The sequence below is a fragment of the Rissa tridactyla genome, chromosome 9 (assembly GCF_028500815.1).
Source record: "Rissa tridactyla isolate bRisTri1 chromosome 9, bRisTri1.patW.cur.20221130, whole genome shotgun sequence".
In the NCBI taxonomy this organism is placed as follows: Eukaryota; Metazoa; Chordata; class Aves; order Charadriiformes; family Laridae; genus Rissa; species Rissa tridactyla.
In genome coordinates this window covers 4,345,201-4,370,133 of record NC_071474.1, presented here as the reverse complement: position 1 = coordinate 4,370,133, position 24,933 = coordinate 4,345,201, and the positions used below count along the sequence as shown (strand labels likewise).

General features: G+C 38.5%; 1 protein-coding gene across 6 annotated transcripts in view; it reads left to right on the top strand.

Annotated features, from left to right (window-relative positions):
- Nucleotides 1-24,724, top strand: part of ASB7 (ankyrin repeat and SOCS box containing 7) — a 31,617-nt gene extending 6,893 nt beyond the window's left edge. For 4 of the 6 annotated variants that reach the window (XM_054214383.1, XM_054214386.1, XM_054214385.1 and 1 more), the window contains 3 exons: nt 4,036-4,296; nt 11,388-11,993; nt 22,272-24,724. In XM_054214383.1, the coding sequence (XP_054070358.1) occupies nt 4,086-4,296; nt 11,388-11,993; nt 22,272-22,411 (957 nt within the window). In that variant the 5' untranslated portion in view covers nt 4,036-4,085 and the 3' untranslated portion in view covers nt 22,412-24,724. Of the gene's footprint in view, nt 1-4,035; nt 4,297-11,387; nt 11,998-14,316; nt 14,483-22,271 lie in introns of all 6 variants that reach the window. The other 2 variants (XR_008468439.1, XM_054214388.1) reach the window with 2 other exon arrangements.
- The last annotated feature ends 209 nt before the right edge of the window (nt 24,725-24,933 follow it).

Sequence of the window (24,933 nt, the reverse complement as noted above, 5' to 3'; positions counted from 1 at the left end):
CTTCCTTCTCCAAAGATTGATGCTGTAAATGGGGATTTGCGAAGAGGAATTTTAAATGATCTATGGAGCAGAAGTGAAAATGTTTTCAAAGCTGGTGTGTACCTGGAACTATCCTGAAACCTTTATTGTTACAGTTCAGTATTCTTGTAATTTGAATTTCATTGCTTGCCGTAGGGGTGAGATAGAAGAGTAGATATTTACAGAAACTGTGCAAGTGATAAAAGGAGCTGCTTATGCCTGACTTTTGTCTTTTGCTTTGTATGTTTTAGTACTTATGTACTTTAGTACTAGCTAATTTGAATATGCTCTGCTAGTCACATGCAACATATGGGGCCAGTGCCAACTTTTTATAATGCTGCATTACAAATATACCCACCAGCTGAAAAGTGTGATATAAAGCACTTTGCTTTTTCTTAACCAACTGTCTTCATAGTTATTTGCAGGGGGGATACTGCTGTCCCGTTAAATGAGAAATCCCATTTCTCTTCATCTGTTTAATCATCCTGTCTTCCTGTAGCATTTTGAGCAACTAGTTTGACCTTAATTTTCAGATTTTCACGATCACATCAGATCTTGCAAGTATTAGCCCTTTACAAGAAGGGAATGTAAAAATGGCAGTAGAAAGTTTTTTTTATATTAACTTTTGATTAAATATTCTCAGTTTGAGAGAAAAGTTTTCATATCTTGTTTTTGTACACATTCAGAAAGTAGGGCTAAAGGGGCACACTGATTTTTTTTATTTATTTATTTATTTTATTTTTTTTAAGGATTTTCCCCCGGCTCATACTTACTATCAGTCAGCTTCTACTATCAGCTTTCCAAAGAAAGACTTTGTTCATGTAGTTGGAATTTCATTAACAGTACTATTAGTGGTGTGATCCAGAACGAAGTCAAGTTCACCGTCTTATAGGTGAGCGTGTTGCAAAGTGCTAATTGGAGTTTAGAAAAGAGCTTAGCAAAAGCTTATTAGAGTCAATAGAAATACTTCCATTGTCATCAGATTAACCAAGTTTGATTTTGGAATATGCTGCAAAAGCTGAACTATTGAGTTAGCAGTTGCCAGTTTGTAAATCCCCTTTTCTTCCAGTGTCAGATAATAGAGTTCATACTATAAAACAAAACAAAGCCAGTACTTAAGCCACGTATAACCTATTGAGCTAAAAAGTCTTCTTTCATAACCCTATGCTGAAATAGTGATTGTTGCCATACATGGTAAATTGAAGCATTTATAAATGTCAAAGACAGGCATTTGCTGTATGGAATTTCCATATTTGCAATGTAAGTAGGGTCATTGTAGCTACCTGTTAATTTTGAGTTTACATCTATCCAAGAAGCAGATAAATAACTTCTTTGCAATGGGCACAACTAGGGTATAGAAGAACGAATATGCCTTTACCTAGAAAGATGGCAATGAGTGATGTTTTGGCTTTTGTCTGTGTGTATATCTGGATTACAGGAAAACAAGCGCCCGGTGGGATATAGGGAGTTGATTGCAGTGTCTTTTGAATGACCTATGAATCATGAGGATCTGGAAATCCTTATGATATTTACGTAAAAGAAGGTTTAGGTGGTGATGTGGCTTGACATCCTAATAAAACAAGGTTGCTGTAAATTTTGAGTTTTGTTTAAAATTCATTTTTGTCTTTAGAACTTTTCCTTGTACTTTAATCTTGATTAACTTTACAGAAGTCTAAATACATTTTTCTTTCTCCTTTTTATCTTCTAGTTCTGTGTTAATATCCACTGCAACAGTTTTTGAATATTTTCTGAGATTCCTATTGTTGAGCATTGCCTTTCTAATAGCCTGCTTTTATTCTCTTTCTTCTGATATTCCTTTCCATTCTAGGAATGCCTGTTAATGGGATATGATACACAACGTATGTGAAAATGTAAATGCTTAGCAGACTTTGTGTACTGTGGAAGAATCCCTAAATACCTGTATTTTTTTCTTGTCCCCAGCTAGGTAGCAAGTAGAACTGCAGATGAGTACTTTACAAACAGCGCATGGAGAAAGTACTTCTTTCTTTCCCAATGTGTGCTTGTATCTCGTCTCTTTTACAGTGGCTATTTTAGATAGCCTTTTGGCCCAGCTCTTTCATATCCTTGTAAATTACCTGTATCAAGGTAATTATAAATTTAATTGTTCTGGTATATCTTCTGATGGTATTTGACAGGGCTATATTAACTGCACTTACGTGTTTTCAGTCTCACATATTATCATCTTTGTGTTTGATTTTTGGAATGTAGAGGTTCTCTGCAGTCTTTAAGTACTAATAAAGAAGTCCACGAGCCAAAATACAGATAGTAGACTCTGATTTAAAAAACAAAAAAGGAAGGGAGAAAAAGGAATAAGAAAAGTAAAGTTTTCAGTTTGCGCATTAGTGTTACTAATATTCATGTGCAGTAGGTCACAGGAAAAGATTATATTAGTAAAATGAAAATATTTTCACTGAAGCTTAAAAGTGATATATTTCTAGGGAAAAAAAAACAGAACACCACCATAGTTCAGTTGCTCTAGCAATTCAGTGCTGTTTCATGCAACAGTTTAGATCATCTGTTTAACCAGTATCTCTGGAGTTAGTGATACTAACCATGTTGTGATTTTTAAAAATACGTTGGGTTCTGGAGATTTTTCATTTTGCTTATTGCTCAGATGCTTTAATTGTGGACTGTTGTTTGATCCTGTCATTTCTGAAGAAAATGTTTGCTATTTATAATTTGTAAGTGTCCCTTTCTTTTGCAGTTCAGTGATGTGAACCCTGTACTGTGATTTTGCTAGCAACAGTGAGAGCGTTTGGTTTTTTTTATCCTATGTATAAGATGACTTTGCTCTGCATACAGAGAGTAAATCTTAGCATTGTTTTTCATTAGAATCATAAAGTCATTTTGGTTGGAAGAGACCTTTAAGATCATAAAGTCCAACCATTAACTTAGCACTGCCAAGTTACCACTAAACCATGTCCCTCAGCACTACATCTACGTGTCTATTAAATACCTCCAGGGATGGCGGGTCAACTGCTTCCCTGGGCAGCCTGTTCCAATGCTTGACAACCCTTTCAGTGAAAAAATTTTTCCCAATATCCAACCTAAACCTCCCCTGGCGCAACCTGAGGCCATTTCCTCTTGTCCTATCTCCTGTTCCTTGGGAGAAGAGACCAACCCCGCCGGCTACCCCCTCCTTTCAGGGAGCTGTAGAGAGCGAGAAGGTCTCCCCTCAGCCTCCTTTTCTCCAGGCTGAACACCCCCAGCTCCCTCAGCCGCTCCTCACCAGACTTGTGCTCCAGACCCCTCACCAGCCCCATTGCCCTTCTCTGGACACGCTCCAGCATCTTGATGTCCCTCCTGTAGTGAGGGGCCCAAAACTGGACACAGTATTTGAGGTGGGGCCTCACCAGTGCTGAGTACAGAGGTAGAATCACTTCCCTAGTCCTGCTGGACACACTATTCCCGATACAAGCCGGGATGCTATCGGCCTCCTTGGCCACCCGGGCATGCTGCTGGCTCATATTCAGCCAGCTGTTGACCAACACCCCCAGGTCCTTTTCCAGTGGGCAGCTTTCCAGCCACTCTTCCCCAAGCCTGTAGTGTTCCATGAGGTTGTTGTGACCCAAGTGCAGGACCTGGCACTTGGTCTTGTTGAACCTCAGACCATTGGCCTTGGCCCATCGATCCAGCCTGCCCGGATCCCTCTGTAGAGCCTTCCTACCCTCATGCAGGTCAACATTTCCATCCAACCTGGTGTTTTCTGCAAACTTATTGAGGGTACGCTCGATCCACTTGTCCAGATCATTGATAAAGATATTAAAGAGAACAGGCCCCATTACTGAGCCTTGGAGAACACCACTTGTGACCGGCCACCAGCTGGATTTAACTTCATCCACCACAACTCTTTGGGCCCGGCTGTCCAGCCAGGTTTTTACCCAGCGAAGCGTACGCCCATCCAAGCCATGAGCAGCCAGTTTCTCCAGTAGTATTGAATTTTTTTCTAGATCCTGGTCCCAATCCTAATTTATTAATGGTATATATTTATTCAAGGTAACTAGTGTGACCTCATGACGCTTCTGTAAAAGCCAGATTCAGCTAGGATGTTACACCATCACTGTCGGAGAAACCCTGAGCTACAGGAAGAGTTGCAGATTCAGGCTGCAGTTGCTGCTGGCGATGTTCACACCGTGCGCAAGATGCTGGAGCAAGGATATTCTCCAAATGGTCGAGATGCCAATGGCTGGACCTTGCTTCATTTCTCTGCAGCAAGAGGGAAAGAGAGATGTGTCCGTGTTTTTCTTGAACATGGAGGTGAGTTGCCTAGAGAGAAAAATCTCAATACCCATCTCACAGCTTTCTATCCCAGTTTCCATTGTGGTTCTTTCCAGCGCTGGTTAGACAGCTGGTTAGACAGACTACTTCTGATTATTTTTTTAAAATTATTTTTTTCTTTCTTTGGAGTAGTACTTCATCTCTGTTTCCTTCTGATGCATGCTCAGTGAATGAGGTAATAGATTAGCTTTATATCTTAAAACCTTACTACTTTTGGGGGGTTTTTGATGGGTGGTTGGTTTTTTTTCTGAATTGCCTAGGAATTGTTCAAAGAATGAATAAGCGTTATGAAAATGGGGCAGAAGGGCTTATTATAAAATTAAATGCACTCACAGCACTCGCTTATAGTGAGTGCTTTTATTCTCTGTCAGATGGTGTTATTAGAGGAAGGCAGGTCCTTGAGTTGAAATCCTAGGGCAGTTTGTTTTATAATTCTTGAGCAAGTTAACAAGTCCCATTAAAGACTAAGTTTCAGTACTGGCTTTAACGTAGTCTGCTAAACTTTATGGAAACAGTAGTCTTTGTGGAAGGACTTTAGTGTCAGCTAGTCCGGTTGAGTTTATACTTCTCCTGCATCCATCCGTAGTGAAGCTGTATTTCAAGAACTGATTGAGTTTTGTTGATGTAAGTGGTATACTCGCTTGGGTGATGATTATTACCCCTCAAATGGTACAGTCAGAATTTCTTTTTGCTGTATATTCTTTCGAGGCCACCTAAAGTTTTAGAAATGGATAGTCTTAATCTTTTAATGTGTTACTGGAGAGGAAAAATAAGAATCAATAGATGTTCTCCACATTCTGATTAGTGCTCTTAAAAGAATAGCATCCTCTGTTTTGGTGCTGTTCTTATCACAAATGAATTATGAACTAAGATGTTTCCAGTCCTGAGGAAACTGAAATTACCTTTTTGATGCTTTACGTATCTGAGGCCATATGGGCCCCCTGTGTGTATCGCCGTATTTGTCAGATGTATGGATCATCCTTAAAATTGAATGCCATTAATAGGTTGTGGTATTTCCACAATTAGCGGTATGTTCCTTAAGAGGGATAGCGAAATACAGCCTGAACAACTGGGCTGCAGTTGATACACCTGCTGCAGATTCTAACCATATCATACTGGCAGACCCTCATGTCCTTATTGGAAGGTGGGGAGAAGCTACTAAATTGCACTGATAAATAACTTCAAATTCTACTTTTTAAATGTAATATATGTGGATAATCTCAAGCCTTTAGTTTCATAATTCAAAATTTTTAGGCTCTAAGTCTTGAAATATGTTGGGTTTAGCTCTGTAAACTTGAAGATGATCTGAAAAAAAAACAAACCAACCAACCCTTATGTATTCCAATGTATTTTCATTATATAAGTTTTGATATTAAGTAGCTGCTGATGCAGTGTTTGTTTTTTATTTTTGTTCTTACTCTTTCCTATATGAAGTACCAGCTGAATCTGATGCCTCGTGAAAACTGCCTGTAATGAAACATCCTTGTTCTGGAAGCAGTATAGCATTTAATCACCAGGACTCGAAAGTTGAGTAACAAATAGTGTGAGGGTTAGTCATCTACAGCAGCCTTCCTGTAGCTGAGCCTTGCTTCAGAAAATTGGCACTGTTTTGTGCCTTGCCTTGTTTTCCCTCAAAACAGAGGCGTAAAAGATAATGAGTATTTAAAACATAATAATGTCGCAAATGAGCTATTAAGTAGCGAATGAGCTAACTCTTAAAAGCCAAGTTAATCATGCCTGCCTCATTAGTGAGAAGTTTGTGTATACCTTTCTTCACACAGTCTCCACCTTCCTCCTCCTGAAGAAGTGGATTATTTTGATGTTGGAGCTTCATCCCTATGGACCAAAATGATACTGGGGTGAAGGAATAAGTAATTTTCTGGTGTGAATCTTATGGCAAACAAACTATTGAACCGATTACAGAGGGAGTGGATGGAGTTCTGGAGGGAAGAGATGTTAGTGGGAAGCAAGTGGTGATAGTTGTGGCTGTCTAGAGAGATGATGAAGCAGAGCTGGAAATATTTTCGTAGTACATGAATGAGAAAACAGCACTGGGCTGTTGCTGAGGGTACAGTGCTGTGCCTCGGATCTGAGATGCTGGAAGACTACTGAGGTAGTCTCGAATGGTAGTGGGATGGGGATGGAGTTTGGCTAATAGGGGCTGAGAAGGAATCTGGTCACTCACCTGGAAATAAAAGGTAGCTTCTTATGGGAGTCGCGACCTGGCCGCCTCCTGCTTTTGCTCTTTTATTTCTCTTCCATCATTGCTCACCATCAAAGAAAAGAGCCATGAGAGAGAGTTGTGCATGCAGAATGGCTGATTTGAGTGGAGGTGGTGAAATAGGTGGAAGCTTTTTATTATCTGCTGAGCAAGGAGACACGGATAGATGGGGAAAATGTATAAAAAAACCCAGTCCAGACTAAAGGGTGAAGCCAGCAGAAATACCAACTAGATGCAGAAGTGGTAGGTTCAGATAATAAATACTCTTTAGCAAGTGATGAAATGCAGAAAGTTGATCGGAACCATGCATAGACTTAGTTTTCATGAAAAACAGTAAATTTTACTTTCATAGTGTATTTGTCTTCTTTTAATAAAGTGAAGATTCTATGAAGCCAGCTCTTTCTGTCCATAGAAACAAAGATCAACAGGAAAGCAACACAAAAATAGGGAGTGTAGTTTTTAGTAATCTTGGATTTTTGTGTAACAACCTTTTTTTTCCCCCTTTAGCGTAGTTTTTTTTTTTGCTTTTTTACTTTCAAAATTACATGAGACAGACAATCCAGCGCTGGACAAGAACTATGTTTTATTAATCCCCAACATCACCGTTAACATTGCAACCAGCTAAAGTCTTGAAAGTGTCTAGTTAGCTGTCCCTTGGCAGTATCTTCTCAAGACTAATTGGGCAGGATGGTTTCTGGTTACTTGTGTTAAAGTGAATAAATGATTTACTAAAGCTCCTAAAAATTGAAGAGTAACAGAAGGAAGCAGCCAAACAGACGTATTTATTTATTTTTAGTCTTGGCTGCAAGGTATCTAAATTTCAGTAGGGTCATGCAGAATCCGGGAGAAACTAGAGAACGCCAAATGCTCATCCCCCTAAATCAGCTCATAAAGTGTTTCGGTGTCTGAACAGTAATGCTTTCCTGGAGGTCTTTTGTATCAATGTTGTCCTAGAAAATTCAAAACAGAAGCTATATGTAGCCATGTTTCTAAACCTTGTGGTCAGAATTAAGCTCTAGTTGGGGGAAGTAAGCTTGAAATAATAGAAGTACTTTATGAAGCCAGAAGCATTGCTTCCTTGGCTTCCCAAGTTAGACTATGATACGGTGACCTAATGAAGGTGTCATGAAAGAAGGGAAACTGTTTCACTGAGCTGTAAATTGAAACTCTAAAATATTAGACTCTTGTTGAGGAATCTATGTATCCTATAGATTACAGTACTAGAAAAGAGTTTCATTAACAGTAGAGCTTAAATGACTAGTTTAGGTGCCCAACTTCAATATGAAATAAAATAATCTGAATATCATTCAGTATTGCAAACTTTCAGGTGAGATTAATTGCAGTAAATTGGTACCCTTGATAAGCAGTTAAAGGTTTATGCCACAGTGTTAAGCCATATATTTAAGAATGTTAGAAGTGACCAAATGCAGCTGTTCCTATTTCTAGGTTCTGCTATTCCCAAATTCATGGGAAGCTTGAGAAGAAATAACTATAATTGATGGTGGTCAGAATGGAGGCAAGATAAAGAAATGCTGGCAAGTGCTGTGCTGCCTCCATCCCTTCCTAGTTAAATATGCTTGTACCAGGTACTTTTTTTACCCCCCTTGCAAATTCTGAAAGGGAAGCTAGAAGAATCATTCCAAATTCATTTCTACCTTGCTTGTGCCCCAGGGGCAGAGAGTTACTTTACACCATGATGCCAGTACCGAAGCCATATAAAAAGCAAACAAAAAAACCCCAACAACCCAAGTTCTTAAGGCAACATCAGCCTTGTAGCGTCACTTCTACTAACACAAGGACTGAATGGATGGAAGTTGTGTGCAGCATCATGCGCGTCTGACTTCTGCTAAAAGCCCTTGTGAAGTTCCAAAGCTTTCCAGGAGATGGCAGCAAAACATTGAATGAATAGCAACAGACAAAGTTTTGCTCTTGTTAAAATTGTTTCCCCAGTCAAGGGGAAGACTGGTATTATTAGCTCGCTACAACTGCATAATCTTAATAGGAATTAGAATATTTTTATCGTGAGGTTTTGCTACCGGGTTTACTTTTGGAAGGTTAGTTGTTTGGGTTGCTTAGTTGCCCAACTGAGAGGCTTTTTCCCCCTATTGTTGAGACATTTTCTCTTACATGACTTAGTATTTTTTTGGTTCCCTTTAGTGGTCAAAAGCGATGAAATCTTGGGAGGAGGGAAGGTGTAGAAAGTTACTTAAAACCATAGGTAAAGGGCATCCTTATGTTGCGAGTGCATTGTTGGGTTTGGATTACAACAACTTGTCTAAAAATGCATATATATGCACACACAAAAGTTGGGGCATGTCTGGTTAAATTTGGAAATAGCATAGACTAAACAAGCTAGTGGCAGTATCCTGCCCCTCAGTTTGGGGGGCAGAAGTGATTGACTTGCATGCCCTATGCAGTGTAGAAGAGAGAAGGCATAACATGAATTTTTTTTTTTAACTTTTTTTTTTTGTGGAAAATGGCCCTGGCTGCTGCTGTCTCCTTTCTATTCATGTCCATCTTTTTCCCTAATTCTGCCTCTCAGAATGTATCATCCCTCTGCGTCTTAATTCTCGTGCTTACGCTACTCACTTTATTTATCACTAGGAAATAATCTAGAATAGTCTGAGCAGTGCAAAGAAAGAGACCCTGGGAGCAGCGACAATCACTTTGAAATAGTATCTTTGTCTTTAATGACTTTGTGGGTTGTACTGATTCTTTACTATATTTTGGACTTCTCATCGTAGTGGAGGTTAGGAACCACCTATTCAGTCACTGACTTCATTTTCCTGCCCACCTATGGATGCTTCAGCAATTACTTTAACTCAGGTTAGTGCAACTTGACAGAGTCCTGAAACTTCTGCTTTTCACAGAAGACTAGGAAGGCTGTCACTACTAAGGGACTAAACTTTCCTTAATCTTTCTCTTGTTATTTCTAGGTTCCTATTCTATATGCTAGAGGCAGTTCTCACATTTTATTTCTCTGTAGAGTCAGGCTGCATTAGTTTATGTGTTGGATTTTTATTTTTGTTTGTTTGTATTCCTACCCTCAGTCTTCACTTTAAATTTTAAAAAATCCTTAAAGTTACTGGACCACCTTTGCAGCTGTATTCTGCACACTTTCTTGCCATTCCTTTTATTTAGTATATTATATTTTGGTATGATATCTGTCTCTGTGTGTTATCAGGATATGGTCACAGTAGGTCCATACTGGGAAGCTTATTCCTCTTGTTTTGTGTTAGCACCTTTGTGTGTTCAGATGCGTTCAGACTAATCTCGCTTGCAATTTATATTGTATTGTGAACTTACAGTTAGTCTGAATTTCGAGATGCAGACTCTCACCCTTTTTGAGTGTGGTGGCAACCGAGCAGAGAACTCTGCCCTCTCTATGTGAGTACAGGAGAGCAAGTGCTTCTCTTGAGCAATGTGTGTGAGCATTCGGTGTTTCCAGCCTTCAGGCAAGTGTCTTTGAAACCTGTGTGGTCACAATGTCCTTTTTTTTTCCTTTCCTTTCCTTTCCTTTCTTTCTTTTTTCCCCTCTAGACCACTGTTACTTTTCTTCTAAATGCAGTATGTATAGATGAGGAAATGAAAAAGAATTCAACGTGCCAGGATGCTAGGACAGGGCTGCCAAGGTTATGGAAGGTTGACAGACACCCTTGTGCTTGTCTGCACTTGGAGACGATGTTCTTTGTGCACAAATGTCGTATGGTCACAGAGCAGACACCACCACAAGCAACTGTGAAGGCCAGACCCCAGCAGTTGTTTCAGTAGATACACAGGAATACCGAAAACATGTCAACTTAAGGCTAATGTCTTGTGCAGACAGTATCTCTCTTTACCAGCGAGGGGCCTTAGTTTAGGAAAGTGCCTCAAACTTCCAAACTGTAATTTGTGCCTTTTAGCCTCCGCCAGGCAGCACCTACAGATGGTGGAAGGAGAAACCTCACAGCCTGGCTTGTTCTCTAGCTGGGAAATGTTAACGAGGCAGGCGCCTTTCCTTTTGGTAATTAATTTGGTACATGGGAATAGTCACTTGCTTTTGAAGTCTGGGTGTATTGAGGAAATGAAGTAAATTGATTTGTTTATTTAAATGTTTAAATTCATAAATCAAACTGAGTTTTTGTGCCGTGTTGGGGGGAAAAATATAATCTCTGTATTCACTTGTACTCTGCACTAACATTTTTCCTGACTTTTTCCATAAGTGGATGCTTACATTCTTGTAAAATCTTAAATTTTTGTAAAACTATAAATTCAGAACAGATTCATCATCTTTAAAAACAGACTTTATCAAGATAATCTAAAATAACATATATCCTACATGCTTTGGAAATCCTGCAGACCACAGAGAAACATTTTACCTAATACAGTATTACACCCTAAAAACAATAGAATCCTGCCAGACCACAAAACATCCGCAGTTTGGGACAGCAGATGTTTCTACACATGCTTCTTTTTAAGACCAAGAAGCAACACAAGGGAAAATAAAAAAGCTGAACATTGAGAAAGAAATGTAATATTGTAGAGCTGGAGGAAAACTGGATGGACAGAGAGATTCGAGTAATTAGCCTAAGAGTGCTAGGAAGATGTGGAAAACTATTTGTCAAATAGAAACACATGTATATGAAAGACAAAGTCTTTTTTTTGGTGTGACTTTCTCAAATATATAATTTAACTTTTTCTTAAAAATAGCATGTTCATGAAAGGAAGAATTAGTTTGAAGTACAAAAAATCCTGTCGTGCTATGCCTGAAAAGACTAACATTCAACCGTTTGATTATTTATTTTTTTCTTTGCAGCACTGGATTACTGTAATGCCTTCTAATTATTTTTTAATTTTATTTTAACTTCAGCTGATCCCACAGTTAAGGACTTAATTGGAGGCTTCACTGCTCTGCATTATGCAGCCATGCATGGCCGAGCGAGGATTGCGCGCTTGATGTTGGAATCTGAATATAGAAGTGACATTATTAATGCAAAAAGCAACGATGGTTGGACTCCCCTCCATGTAGCAGCCCACTATGGCAGAGACTCATTTGTCAGACTCCTCTTGGAGTTCAAGGCTGAGGTTGATCCGCTCAGTGATAAAGGTACTACACCGCTTCAGCTGGCCATTATCCGGGAGAGGTCAAGCTGTGTGAAAATCCTCCTGGATCACAATGCCAACATCGACATTCAAAATGGTTTCCTGTTACGATACGCTGTGATCAAAAGCAATCACTCTTACTGCCGAATGTTCCTTCAGAGAGGGGCGGATACAAACTTGGGTCGCTTGGAAGACGGACAGACACCCTTACACTTGTCTGCTCTTAGAGATGATGTGCTTTGTGCACAAATGTTGTATAATTACGGAGCAGACACTAACACAAGGAACTATGAAGGACAGACCCCACTGGCTGTTTCAATAAGTATTTCTGGAAGTAGCCGACCCTGTCTGGATTTCTTACAAGAAGTGACAAGTATGTATGTAAGAGAAGTTAATCACAGGACACAGTGTCCTCTAAAAGCCTTCTTTGAATTTAGCCCCAGAAAAAAAAATGCTTCCTCTCTGCCCCTTGATGCTATTTAAATGCGCTAGAGAATTTCTGGGAAGGTGAAGGGATTGTGATACTGGGAATCTCTTACTCAGCAAAGGTGCTAATGTTAAGTATATTTCGTTTAAATTAGTTTTGTTTAAATATCTACAGGGAGCAGTCATTTTTAAAAAGCAAACTGTAAAATCGCATTTTATTGATGGCCTTAGCACTTAAGATGTTTGGGGGGTTGGGGTTTTGTTTTGTTGTTTGGGTTTTTTCAGTGTCTTCTTTTTTTTTTTTTTTCTTTTCTTAATCATCGTGCAAATACTCTGCAGTTGCTGGCTTTTTCATCTGGCACTACGACTAGGGCAGAAAAGAGTTTTTGCTGCTTTGTGTTCTCCCACATTCTCTCTCCTGCTCTCCCTTGCACCAGACAACAAAATGGCATAGTTCATTCCTGCGACTTGGAGGGGTTTCATGCGCTGTGTAGCTTTGATTTGATTTTGTTGATGTCTTTGAAATATGCAAGAGATTTTAACTCATCGTGACTTCTGGTATTTAAAAAGAGTATTAGGCTCTTAATATTCTGGTCACTTTTGATTATCTGTTTTTGGTGTATAAGATCTACTGAAAGTTTTCTCTTCCTCTCCCGTTCAACATGGAATGCTGTAATAGTGTTTCATAATTACAGTATTCCCTAAAGCATTTAGGAATTGTTGATTAGCAATTAGCAGGAGTTTGCTAATTCAAATGTGTTAAGATGGCCTGATAAATTGTCATCCTACTAGGATGATATTTGTGCTATAGAGGATGGGGTATTTCATATAGGCTTTTTTCCCCTACAGAGCCTTTTATTTTTTTGGACGTGGTGGTTTTTAGTGAAAATAAAGCACCCCATGTACTCTGTAAAGAAACCGAAATTCATTGTGGACTGGGGGTGAATCAGCTGAGATCTATTGTCAGTAGCTGACACAAATAAGCATTTCGAGTTTCATTTTTGTCTTTGTGATTTGTGGTGGTGTTTTTGCTTTTGTCTGAGACCTAAAGAGAGAATTTTTGGAAAGGTAGAAGTAGATAGTAAGAAATACAAGCAACTAATAGATTTTAATTTGCCCTCCCCTTCTCATTCAAACACTTTTCTTTCTAGTTTCCTTTTTGGAAGCCTCTGACTTTATATTAGCACTATCAGGGTTATTAGTAGATGATACAATATTCAAACTTCCAAATTTTCACGGGCTTAGGACGTGTTGGTAAGCAGAAAGGCTCAGGCTGCTTCCGTGTTTCCTCAATCTCTAAAGACTAATTCAGAAAGTTGGAAACCGGTACTGTAACTCACTTTTAGGGTGCAGATTCCGTACCTTAAGGGTTTAATGTTAAGTGAGAAGTAAATTCTGCTACAGAAAAGCCGCTTAAATTTGTGGCTAATGTAACAGTGTTGGAACTATCCCGGTTTTGTGCTGATGGAGGGAGAACTGGGAAAGCAGGGAGGACTAGTGCTGACAGAAACACTTCAGCTTTGTACTTTGCAGCAAAATTATAATGAATATATGTTTACAAACAGCTGTAAACAGACTCTGTTGCCCTTATTATAAATATCCAAACACTGTCTTCCACGGTTTTCATGAATAATCGCTTTAGTAAGGTGGTGTAGGAGAGAAGAAATGGCTAAAGAGTGAGCTGGGATTTTGGTAGTGGAGTTTCCAATTAGACCAGGCTCTGTAGGGGGAATTGTTGAGATCTCACGCTGTAGCACTTCGGGGAAGAATCTTGTTTCTGAGTCTATTGCAATTTATATTTACTAGAAGAAAAAATTACAAAATTTTTAGAGAATTCTTCTAGCGGAAGGCTTCCTGAAATTATCTCTTGTGGTTGGTAACAGTGCCTTGGGTCGTAGGACTTAACGGGAGTTTCTGGTTTGTTTATTTGAATGTTTTACCAACTCTTTTATATAGAAATCCATAGCTGTAAGTTTTATATGTGCATCGGAAGTTTTGAAGAGTATATTTGATAGTAAAACAGGAATTACTTTTCACTTTTGCAGTAGATAAATATTTTTAAGCTTAAAGGTTAATAATATATGTGAATTAGGAAAGTTATCAAACTGATCTGTGTCTTCAAGTGAAAGCAGTTGCATGCATCGTATAAGTGGGATACTATTTAGCAGTCTACATGTAAGTAGCTTTTTTTTTTTATACTCGGAAAACGTATTTGTACATTTTCAGTTCTTCAGAAAACATCATATGTGAATTTCTTTTTGTTTTGGTAGGTATTGTAATCGGTAATAATCGCAGCCTTTAGCCCAGGTGCCCGGTTGTGAATAACAGGCAAGAAACCAACTCTCAGAAATACTCAGTATTGGCCCTGAGAGTCTGCAAGAAGATATTGGATTTTGGGGGTTGACCCTGAAGGTCTGATATTCTTCCTGGTTACAGGTAGAGATTCCTTTGCTCCTAGAATAATTCCAAGAGGAAGTTATTCTCTAGTTGTGTCTCACTATTTAAGCACGAAGCTGGAAGTTAGGAACAACAAAGTTTTTCATTGTTGTTGACTTGGTGTTTAGACAGTCACTCATGTCTTATTCCTTTTATTTATTTTTTTTTTCATTTTTTTTTCCTCCCTCCTTTTTTGCAATAGAAAAATGAGTGATGTCTCCCTGTGGAAAAAAAAAAGACAATATTGAAGGTGAAAATTACTCAATGATTTTATTAATCACCTTCCTTTTCCATATATGTATTACAGTTTCCTACTCCAAAAACCGTTTATTGGCAACCACTGTAGTACCTGAGATAGTCTGATAAAGAGCTGTTTTGGAGTACTTCAGTATAATGCTTCAGTTTTATGAGATCTGAACTTCTCGTCAGGACTGTGGATGGTTAAGCTTGGAATACACTAATGCAAAATTAAAATAGAGATGCACGTATATAATATATATATGAAGATAGAGATACATATAGACATTTATTTTTTATTTTTTTGGTAGCGTATATGTCTACAGAATTAACATATGCAATTACAGTCACGGATGGAATGATTTATGTTGAAGGTGAAGTTGAATGGGATTTGAGAATATTAAAACTTAAAAAGAGAATATCAGAGGTAGGAAAAAATACGAGTATTAGAAAAATACTTAAAAGTTTAAATAAACTTTAAGATACTAGAAATTCAATTATGATCTCAAAAAGGGGAATAAAAAAGCTTGAACCCTTCCCCCTCCCCGTAGCTCTCATTTAATTTAATCACTCTTCAGATAATGTTGCGGACAAGAGAGTCTATGAGTAGCTCTGCGAGTTGCTTGTCTGTGTCCAGGCAAATAGCTGCGTAAATGGAGACGGCCACGGTAGTGTAATATGGCATGTGTGTTAACAGGTATCAAAGAACTAACTGCAGATCTGGAACAAGATCTAAAGGTCCTTAAATGAATTAAACTACAAATATTTCATCTGCATTCCTTTTTTTTTTTTTTTTTTTTTTATTTTTCAAAGGGCAAATCTTTGGCTTTGACTAGAGAGTGTAAATTTGTGTTTAGATTTATATAGCAGCGTAAATGTGCAGAAAAATTAAGACAAAAGTCCTGTTAAGGAAATCCTTATACATTCTTCGTCTCTATTCCTTTGCTAAATAAAGATAACTTTTCAGTAGGATTTTTTTTTTTTTTTAGTTTTACTGGAAGAACATTTTAAGAAGGGTCTCTGCATAGTTTAAACTCTTATGAATACGGAAATGTCATAGTGAATTAAGTAGATTTCTACATATTTTAGTACGCGGATAATTGCAAAGGAAACAGTATCTTCATGTTTGTTATAACATAGAAGAACTTTACTGGAATTGCGAGCTTTGTCTGCTTCCTTGGGTGCTGCTGGAGTCCTGCACTAATGAATGTGGTCTGCTTTGTCATCCCGAGTTATGCAGGGAATTAGGGCAAGAGGCTTATTTTATAGTTTTCATTTTATCTGAATCGGCGATAAACAAATACCATCTGAATCATGATTACTTTCTGCAGATTGCAGGTACCTGTTTGTTAAATAGTTTTTGATACCCTTATACAGACATAGCCTGCTCTTTCTTTCTAGAAAGAGGGAAGGTACCTTTCAGATAATTGTTTAACTGTGCGATATTGGACAGTGTAGCTGCTAAATCAGAGTGCAGTTGACTGACTGTGTTAAGCAGTTGAGTCATTTTTATATATCTATATACAGACGTATACTTTGGAAGAGGTTTTTTTGAAGAGGCCTGTGGGGAAAAAAAAATAATTAAAATTTCTACAAGTGGTACGTAAGGTAGAGCCACCACCCCCCCGCACTTGCACACCTAACCTGTACTCTGTTATAATATAAAAATAGTGCAACAGTGCAGCTTAAGCCTGTCTTTATGTTCAAAGCACTTTACTTACTGTCTACCAAAAATAGATAAACGTTATGGTATTGAAATTCTTAGGTGAATTTTCATAGCAATTTCAGTAAGACTGAATTTATAGGAACGTTACAAAATATTTAAAAAAAAAAATCTTATACAAGCGCATTCAAATCTTGATTTCATTGCTAAATACACCTGTTATACTTAACATTGAGCTTTACTGGCAGTCTGCTTTTCCATATATAAATTTTCAGTCCAAAATACACTCCTCCTTGGTACATATTTTCTGTGCCAGAAATACTGAAATTTAATAGACATCTAAAACTCACTGTGGAGAACTATTTTTCAGCGAGCAATGAAAACATACTTCAAGCTCAAGTATTCTAACGGAGGCGTACTGAACACAAAATTAAACTAGAACTTTTAAAATAACTTGTATGCTATCCAGTTAAAAAGATTTAAAAGCGCTTCTTGTCTTGTTGCTAGATTCCGGTTCAAGGAGTTTGTTCACTTTCTCCATCAACTCTCTGTCATTCTCTTTCTCTCTAAATTCAGCCCTGCGTGTCTTATATTAATATATATTTCAGACCTATAGATTCTTGATACTAGCTTTTTCTGGCATTTTGAATCCTCTCGAGTTAATTCTGCAGTTGTTTTTTATGGAGTACAAGGGAATGCATTTCCCAAACCTAGGGCGACTCCTGTTGCAGTGAACCGCTGAATTCCCGTTCGGCTCAGCAACAGCCATTTGCAAGGTGATGGCATCCTTTTGGTATCATCCTCTTTGTGCTTCCTCGTCGATGTGTTTCTCACCTGGTGAAGGGCAACAAAATCATAACTAAATTAAATTGTTGGCAGTAACAGAGTTCCTTCACAGTTGTGAAATAAGAGATGGATTTAATAGTTATCTGCAGATATAAATACTTATTCCAGTAGTCTAGAGGAACTGAGCTGCTGCCAGCCATACGTCAGCCTGGTTTCCACTTTTTTTTTTTTTTTTAATGTCTCACAAAACTTTTATTTTTAAGTTTCCTTTGCAGCTAAAAAGAAAGTACCCAATGGTTTCTTGCTACTGTTTTCAGCCTTTCACAATTCCTAGGGGAGGGAGAGGCTCAGTTTGAGAAATACCACTGTAAGCCTTTTTTCTGGAGAAATATATTAATATTGCAGAGAAAACTGTGGGCGGCTTCTCAAATGTATCAGTGATGTTATTTTTCATTTTTTAACTTCTTCAAAAACTGCCTATCCACTTCAAATCAATGACACTGATTGTTTGCTTTTAAAAGTACTTTTTTTTTTTTTTTTTTTTTTTAAGTGGGTAGAACAATACATCAGAGAGGATCTTCTCGCAGCCTACAAGCGTATTAATTTCAGTTACTCCTAAGTTTTCTCTTGGGTAAGAGAACGGGTCAGTTCATGATTTGTGCTTTGCGCAGATGCTCTTGCATCTTCAGCGGAGGAAAGTGGTAGGGATTCCCCCTTTCCGCCTTTACAACACTTGCCTAAAACTGGGTGAGGGTCCCGACAGTGTTCTCGGAGGTACAAGGTCTAATGTTACACCTTAATGATCCTTAAATATCGACCTGTTAGCGAGTTAGTGTTTTATTTCTTAGGGGGCATGGTCTGCGTAGGAAAAAGGGGCAGGCACAGGTTTAAATGCATAAGCTGCGGAGCATTTGTAGCGATGACATACTGTTCTTTGTATAAGTAGTAAATCCTAAATGTAAGTCTTGTCCGTCTCTGGGATAAACCAGCAAACTCCCAGATAGAATAACAGAAAAATCGTGAAACTGCAGGAAGGAAAGGAATGGAGTATTGAGTGGAAATTCAGGATTAATTGTAATAATTTCTTGCTGGTAAAACGTGCAATTTTTTCCCCTTGCTTTACCAGAGAAGGCCAATCAATTAATAATAATTTGAAAGGTTTATTTCATTATTTAAGTAAAATAAATATTAATTATTTAAGGAGGAGGAAGCCCAGGAACTTACTGTGTTAGCAGTTGAAGGACTGAGTTAGGAAAATGTTTATATTTTGTACATACTGAAGTCTGCTACCTCTAGAGAGAGGAAAAAAAAAATCACGAAGCAATTCCTCTTTATTTTATAACCCTATGTTTTACATTTCTTCTGTTTGGAAGAAACCTTTCTGTCGTGTTTGGGAAACTATGCGCAGGAAGCGCCTTGGTGGGGATTTCTGCTTTCCATTACAGCACGTAGCATGAGCTGTGGAAGATACGTCTCTTTTTTTTTTTTTCTTTTTTTTTTTTTTCTGTAATGAATACTTCTCATTTATTTGATTACCACTATAAAACCTGCAAAATAAATCGACTGAAGTTACCTAACTTGTTCCGGTGAACACGTTAGCAAAACCTTCAGCTCTACGGCAGCGTTAGGTGTTTGCTGTCCTGATGGTAACTGGGGCTGTAAAACAGCCCAACGATAACCCGGCTGCTCCAGAACAACGGCACTGCCGTCATCGAGGTGTCCCTTTGAGACCGGAGCAGGATGTGTTGGGTTTTTTTTAAGGCAATCAGTAGTTTTATATCACTGCTTTGCGTGATGGTGGTGATTAGGTCAAACTTACCTTTCATGTTTTTTGTGTTTTCTTTCTAACTCTCTTCCTTTCTAGCTCATTTGCATAAATAACTTTACAGACTTGTGATGTAGGATATAACCAAAGTTGCTACTTCCTAATTGTTTTTAAACAGAACTTTATTCATTATTTAACTTGTCTTACTCTGCCAAATTACTAATAACATTTTTCATTTGCCAAACCAAGGTTCACTGACATCGGTCTGTAATCCTTTATTTTTTTTCCTTTTCATTCAGATGCAACCAAGAATGAGTAAGTGTTCTAGACACCGTTTCTAATAAATCACAAATGCATTAATAACCCTGGAATTTGCAAGGCGTGACCTAAGACACTAACAGCCACTAGATGTAGCAACTGGTGCTTAACACTGGCGATGTCCATTGTTAACACATTCCCAGGAAATATTTTTAGGCTTATCAGGGGAAAATGTCATACATTTGATAATCGGGTCTTTTTGAATTAACTGATGACCAATTTCTTCTGGGTATTTTAAGTTGTCTGTTCCATTTTGTTCTCAAAAAAACCCATAGGATGTTAATTAAAAGGCATTCATTTCTGAAACCAGAAATCAGTGTCTCACAGCTGTATTATTGTGTACTCTAACACAGAAAATACACATAAAGATCTGTAGTTCTCTGCACCCTCTAACACTGCTATTTGCAGTTAACTTTTGGAAAGGTACATCCTTTCTGAACCCTGTTTGCATTCACATTTAAAGCATTAGAACTATTTCTTTATCACCATAGAGATTCCTCTGCTTGGTTTCTTACCAAAAGTAACTTTTCTTTCCCTGAAGCTGTTATCCGAGTTATATAAATTCATTCCTTCAGGTGGAAAAAAAAAAAGTTGCTAAGAAGAAACCACCAGTGGACAAAGTAACAAATGATCTGTATTCTAAGTCATGGCTGAAGCGGATAATTAAAAATAAATTGACATTCAGGTACCGTGGGGATAAGTGTAATAAAAGTATTTTAAACTTATGAAGGGAACTCAAATTTTCATGCTCTTTAATTTCAAATCTTATTTCTTTAAAAACAGGCTGTGACTATTTTCATGTGTTACTTCTGCTAGCTTACCTCGGATAATTTTAGTGCTTAAGATAAATCCCAGTGTATACCTGTCTGTCAGCCCATTTCTACAGGAGAACCTGTGCAGGGAGAAAAAAGGGGGAACTCCCTATAAAGGGTAACGGAAACCATGTACAAAATGCCCCAAGTAGAAAACAGGAAATAGTTTCATAATCTCTTTACCCTGTGCTTACCAGGAAAGTCTAATAAACTCATAATGTCAGTGTCTTTAGCTGATAGAAGGTTTGTTGCTGAATGAGGAGGAGGATGGAAGAAGGGAAGGGGTCCAAAGCCAGCTCTGGGGCTGACTCGGGCAAGAAAAACCCTCCCGTCTCCTCCGAACAGGTTTGTGCCCGGTGAGCTGACAGCATCCACTGTCCACCGTAGAGCCCGCCCGCATCGCAGCCCCGTACGGAAGGCATTTCCTCTTTCGAAAACGTCCTGCTTAATTGGTGGCAGCTCAGGAAAGCTAATTGGAAACGTCCATCTAAGTTATTTAAAGTCACTTTTGTTGTTTTGTGTTGCTTTTTAAAGAAATGATTGATTCAAGCAGTCAGCTCAGTAAAATCACCATGCCTTTCTTTGCAAAAGCGAGCACTGTCTTTTACCATTAACGATTATACGGATAATAGAAGACTGCAATAAGTTGCTCTGTTGGCGACAGATTATCTTGATACCAGCGTAAGCACCTACATTTTTCATGGTGCCGAGTATTTTGACTCGGACGGCCATCAGGTGCCTTTTTTTTTTTTTTTTTTAATTTTTTTTTTTCTGTCTCCAGGCCATGACATAGTTAAGTCGATGATCAAAATATTGACTAGCACACCCTCGATGTGTTATTTGGGTAATTTCAAAAAAGATATAGCAGAATGGGGGGAAAAAGCACAAAGGCGGGCAGCTAGTTTGGTCAGAAGTTTGGAGTAGTTCCCATGGTGGGAGGTTATTAAACAGAGCAAATGTCTTCAGCTTTGGGAAGAGGTACCGAGCATGAGTGGAGGATGGAGAATAATATGAAGGTATGTAAAATCACGACTGGCGTGAGAACAATTATTCGTTATTTTTTTCTGTAACTCAAAGAATGGTAGGCACGCAATGAAGCGATCAGGAAGCAGATCTAAAATAAATAAAAGCACTTTGTAGTTTTCCAGCCAACGCCTAATTATATTGTGAAATTTGTTGCCACAGGATGTTTTGGATACTGAAAGTATGAATGGGTTCAGAAAACATTAAAGAGATTTACAAAGGGCAGGCCGTTCACAGCTATTAAAGACACAGATCTGTGTGCAATCTCTGGTTTCGGAAGGCCCAAAGGCACCGGTGCTGAAAGCTGGAAGGGGATATTGGGACAGGATTTCTCAATGTCTGTTGTTCTGCTCTTTCTTTCTTCTTCCTTGGGATCCATTGCTGGGTTCTTTCGGATACAAGGCTAGATTAATCTTTCTTACGATACGTTGCATGGGGGACTGTTTGTCAAGGTGTCTGACTTTGAACAGTTTCCTGTTAAGAATGAGTTTGAAGAGGAACCAGTGATTTTGGAAAGCCCTTGCCAGAAATTCTGAAGTTCGTGTGGTGTCAGTAAAAGCTTTTCCTCTGTGAATAGCGGGTAATCATATTTTCATCTCTCTCTGTTTGACGAGGTTGGGGCTGCATCCAGAGCCTAAAGGCTTCGTCTTTTCATTAGAAGGGAAAGACAATCTTTAGCTCTGCCACGCAATCCTTGAATAACTTTTATAAATCCTCGCTCTCTAAGGAAACTGCCCAGTCCTGTTACAGTGGAATGTAGACATTTTTGTCTTAATGTTGGAAAAAAAGCCAGACTGAGGGTTTTTTTTTTTCCCCAGGTGTTAAAAGGATAGGAAAAAAAAAAAAAATCCACAAAGAGTTAAATGGAGGAGTTACGCTGTTCTCCAATGCATAAGCGTATGTTGCCACCTCATGAGAATCCTCACATGGATAATGTCACTCTAACCTGGCATCAGTAAAATTATGTGTGTGTAAAAAATGTTTTTAGGGTCCATCCGTTGATTTCATTGAGTTATTGTTCATTAGAAAGGTATTAACTTCCACCCTTTTTTCCCTTGTAATTTTTTCCTTCCCTCTGCCTCTTAGAAAACAGCAAACATCTGTGATTTTACTGAGTAAATGCTTTCTTAAACTACATTTAAAATGTGATCATTTTACTTCTATGTGTTCCTTTTGTCTTTTCAGGACAGCCCAGAAACTTGCAAGATCTATGCCGAATTAAAATCCGTCAGTGTATAGGCCTTCAAAACCTAAAACTACTTGATGAACTACCGATTGCCAAGGTCATGAAAGACTACTTAAAACACAAATTTGATGATATCTGATATCCATGAAGACAAGAACTCTGAGCAAGATTAGTTATATTCCAGATACTGAAGAGGCTTGTTGCCTTGCACAAAGTATATCCTATGCAAATTCTGATTTTTCTGTGAAGTCAGAAGGCAGGTATACACTTCCTTGGGTTTTTTATACCACATGCTAGAAGGTCTTAATTTTTGGTTTCTTGGTCCAAGTTTACAAGGTCCAAGCTTTCTATACGATATGACATTTTAAAAATTGCTGTTGGCTTTTTGTTTGTTTGTTTTCACATTAAGTGTGCAGACTTGCAGTGGAGATGGAAGGTAGCCTCTCAAGGGAAGCGGTTGGTTTGAATTGGCACGCTGAGCTATTATTCAAGAAAATAAAGTTTGGAAATCAAGGCACCAGTCCTGCAAAAGGGTACCAATAGAAAGACCTTCAGAGCCCTGTTGTCTGTTGGGACTCTCGTCTCTGCCAGGGTGTATGTTTTTGCAGGATCGAGGGAAGAGTTGATAATCAACATGTCCTAGGGTACTGTGATAGAATTTGGAAATGAAAGAAAAAATGCAGTTACCCTATTCAATTTGAGGGTCTATACATTGGCTTTTTTGATATTCTTTTCCTAATTACTGTAGTTGGGATGCCCATCAAATTCAGGCCCTCTTTTTTCCTGACATTCCCTGTTAAATGGGCGGCTGTTTCTAAGTCTGTTTTTAACAGTGACAGTACACTACAGAGAGGCATGGCCTCTGTATTTTTTACATTAACTTAAGAGTAAACAAATTTAGGTTTTTTGAAGCCAATGTATTCTGTTTCTCATACAGTGCCTCCTGTGCAATAATCTTACTGATGTTTTTTCCCTTTATGTGCGGTTCTCCCCCCCGCCATTCCTCGTGCAGTCTCCGTGCCTGATGTGTGAGAGCAGGAGCTGCTGCCTCGCTGCAGTGGAGACCTGACGTTGCTGAAGTCAGGCGGCGGTTGCTGTTCCTTTATTACTCCCTGAATTTCATGAATGTATAACCTGCTTTATTTCACTTTCAGTTGAAATTTTATCTACAGGTTCTCAACCAAATTGTGTCCACTTAAAAAAAAAAAAAAAAAAAAAAAAGAACAGAAATTGGCCAAACCCTTTTATTTTAAAGGCAGTGGTGGATTTTTTTTTTTTTTTTTTTTTTTTTTTAGTTGCTCTAAAATTCTGTTTGTTTCACATTAGAGAGCGGGAAGTGCACGTAAGTTATTAATGCGTTTTATCTGTCCACTAACGACCCCCATTCAATATGGAAAGTTTAAATTTTGCAATTAATCTGAAAGCAGCAACTGAAAGGAGTACTGAAATTCGGCTACTGAATGTGTTTCTCATCCTAGGTATTAAAAAGATCTGTTGAAGAGTTTTGTTTCCGGTCATAAAAAAAAAAAAAAAAAAGGAAGTTCTTGCTATCAAAAAAAGATTGGGCCAAAATGTGCAGTTGTTTCACTCTCTTTATTTTCAAGGGATTACGGAGTCATCGTAAGGTTCTTGCCAGTGTCCCCTACTTTTGTTTTGCCATCCTACTGGCTCCAGAAGAGCCTCTCTACTATCAGGAGTGCTTTTGTACCAATTATACCAATGGAAGGGGGGAGATGAAAGGAACGGTGATGGCTTTTAAGTTTAACACTGTCACTTTCAAAATATTTAATATTAAAAATATGAAAAGCAAGGTGAAGCAGGTATACTCATATTATTTAACTGTGCTAGTTCCTTTTAATATCTTATAACCCTGGACTGCAGTTCCTCGAGCACAAACCTTATCACTGATAATGGATGCACCGGATCTCTGGCGAGCAAGGAGGATTATCTCTTCCCTATTGTGCCTGGCATTGCATCAGGTTTCCAAACAATAAGTGATTTTGGGGATTCATGGCTCAGAGGATTGGTAATGGGATGTTGAACCTTTTTATCTCCACCTCGTATCGGTTCAAGTCCAGCCTGCTTGTGAAGAGTGACCAAAAGTTCACGTCTCGACAGCGTGAGCCAGCAAGTACCTCCAACCTTAGCACCACGCCGTGCGAGCGGTGGTCGCCTCCGGGCAGGAGAGCTTTAGAGTGCTTCCTCCAGGTTGTATGGAATGGTGGTGGCATTGTAGCGGGGACAACCAGAGAGCGTGGGTGGGGTGTGCGTGTGAGCTTGTGTGCGTGATGGTGTCTGTCACCTCCTCGGAAAGATCAGCTGTTGTGGTCTTTAAGCTCTCCAGTACTGAGACAGGACAGGCGTTAAGAATCGACTGGCGGGTTTTCAGCGTGAATCTTCAGTTTTGTGACATGAGATCAGAACCTTAAAATTGCTTTCTTTTTTTTTTTTTTTTAAAAAAAAATACTTAGTATTGTTCACTACATTTGTAAGTTGGTCTAAACCAATGTCCTTCCCCACTGAATTTTTGCAGTAATATTTTCTAAGGTAATCTAGAGTATATTTTAGTTGCAATCTATATTAAGGCAAATTATTTGTTCTGTCTGTTGCTGTGACTGAAGAACATTATGGAAGACTTTGTTGGTAACAAGAATGCTATTT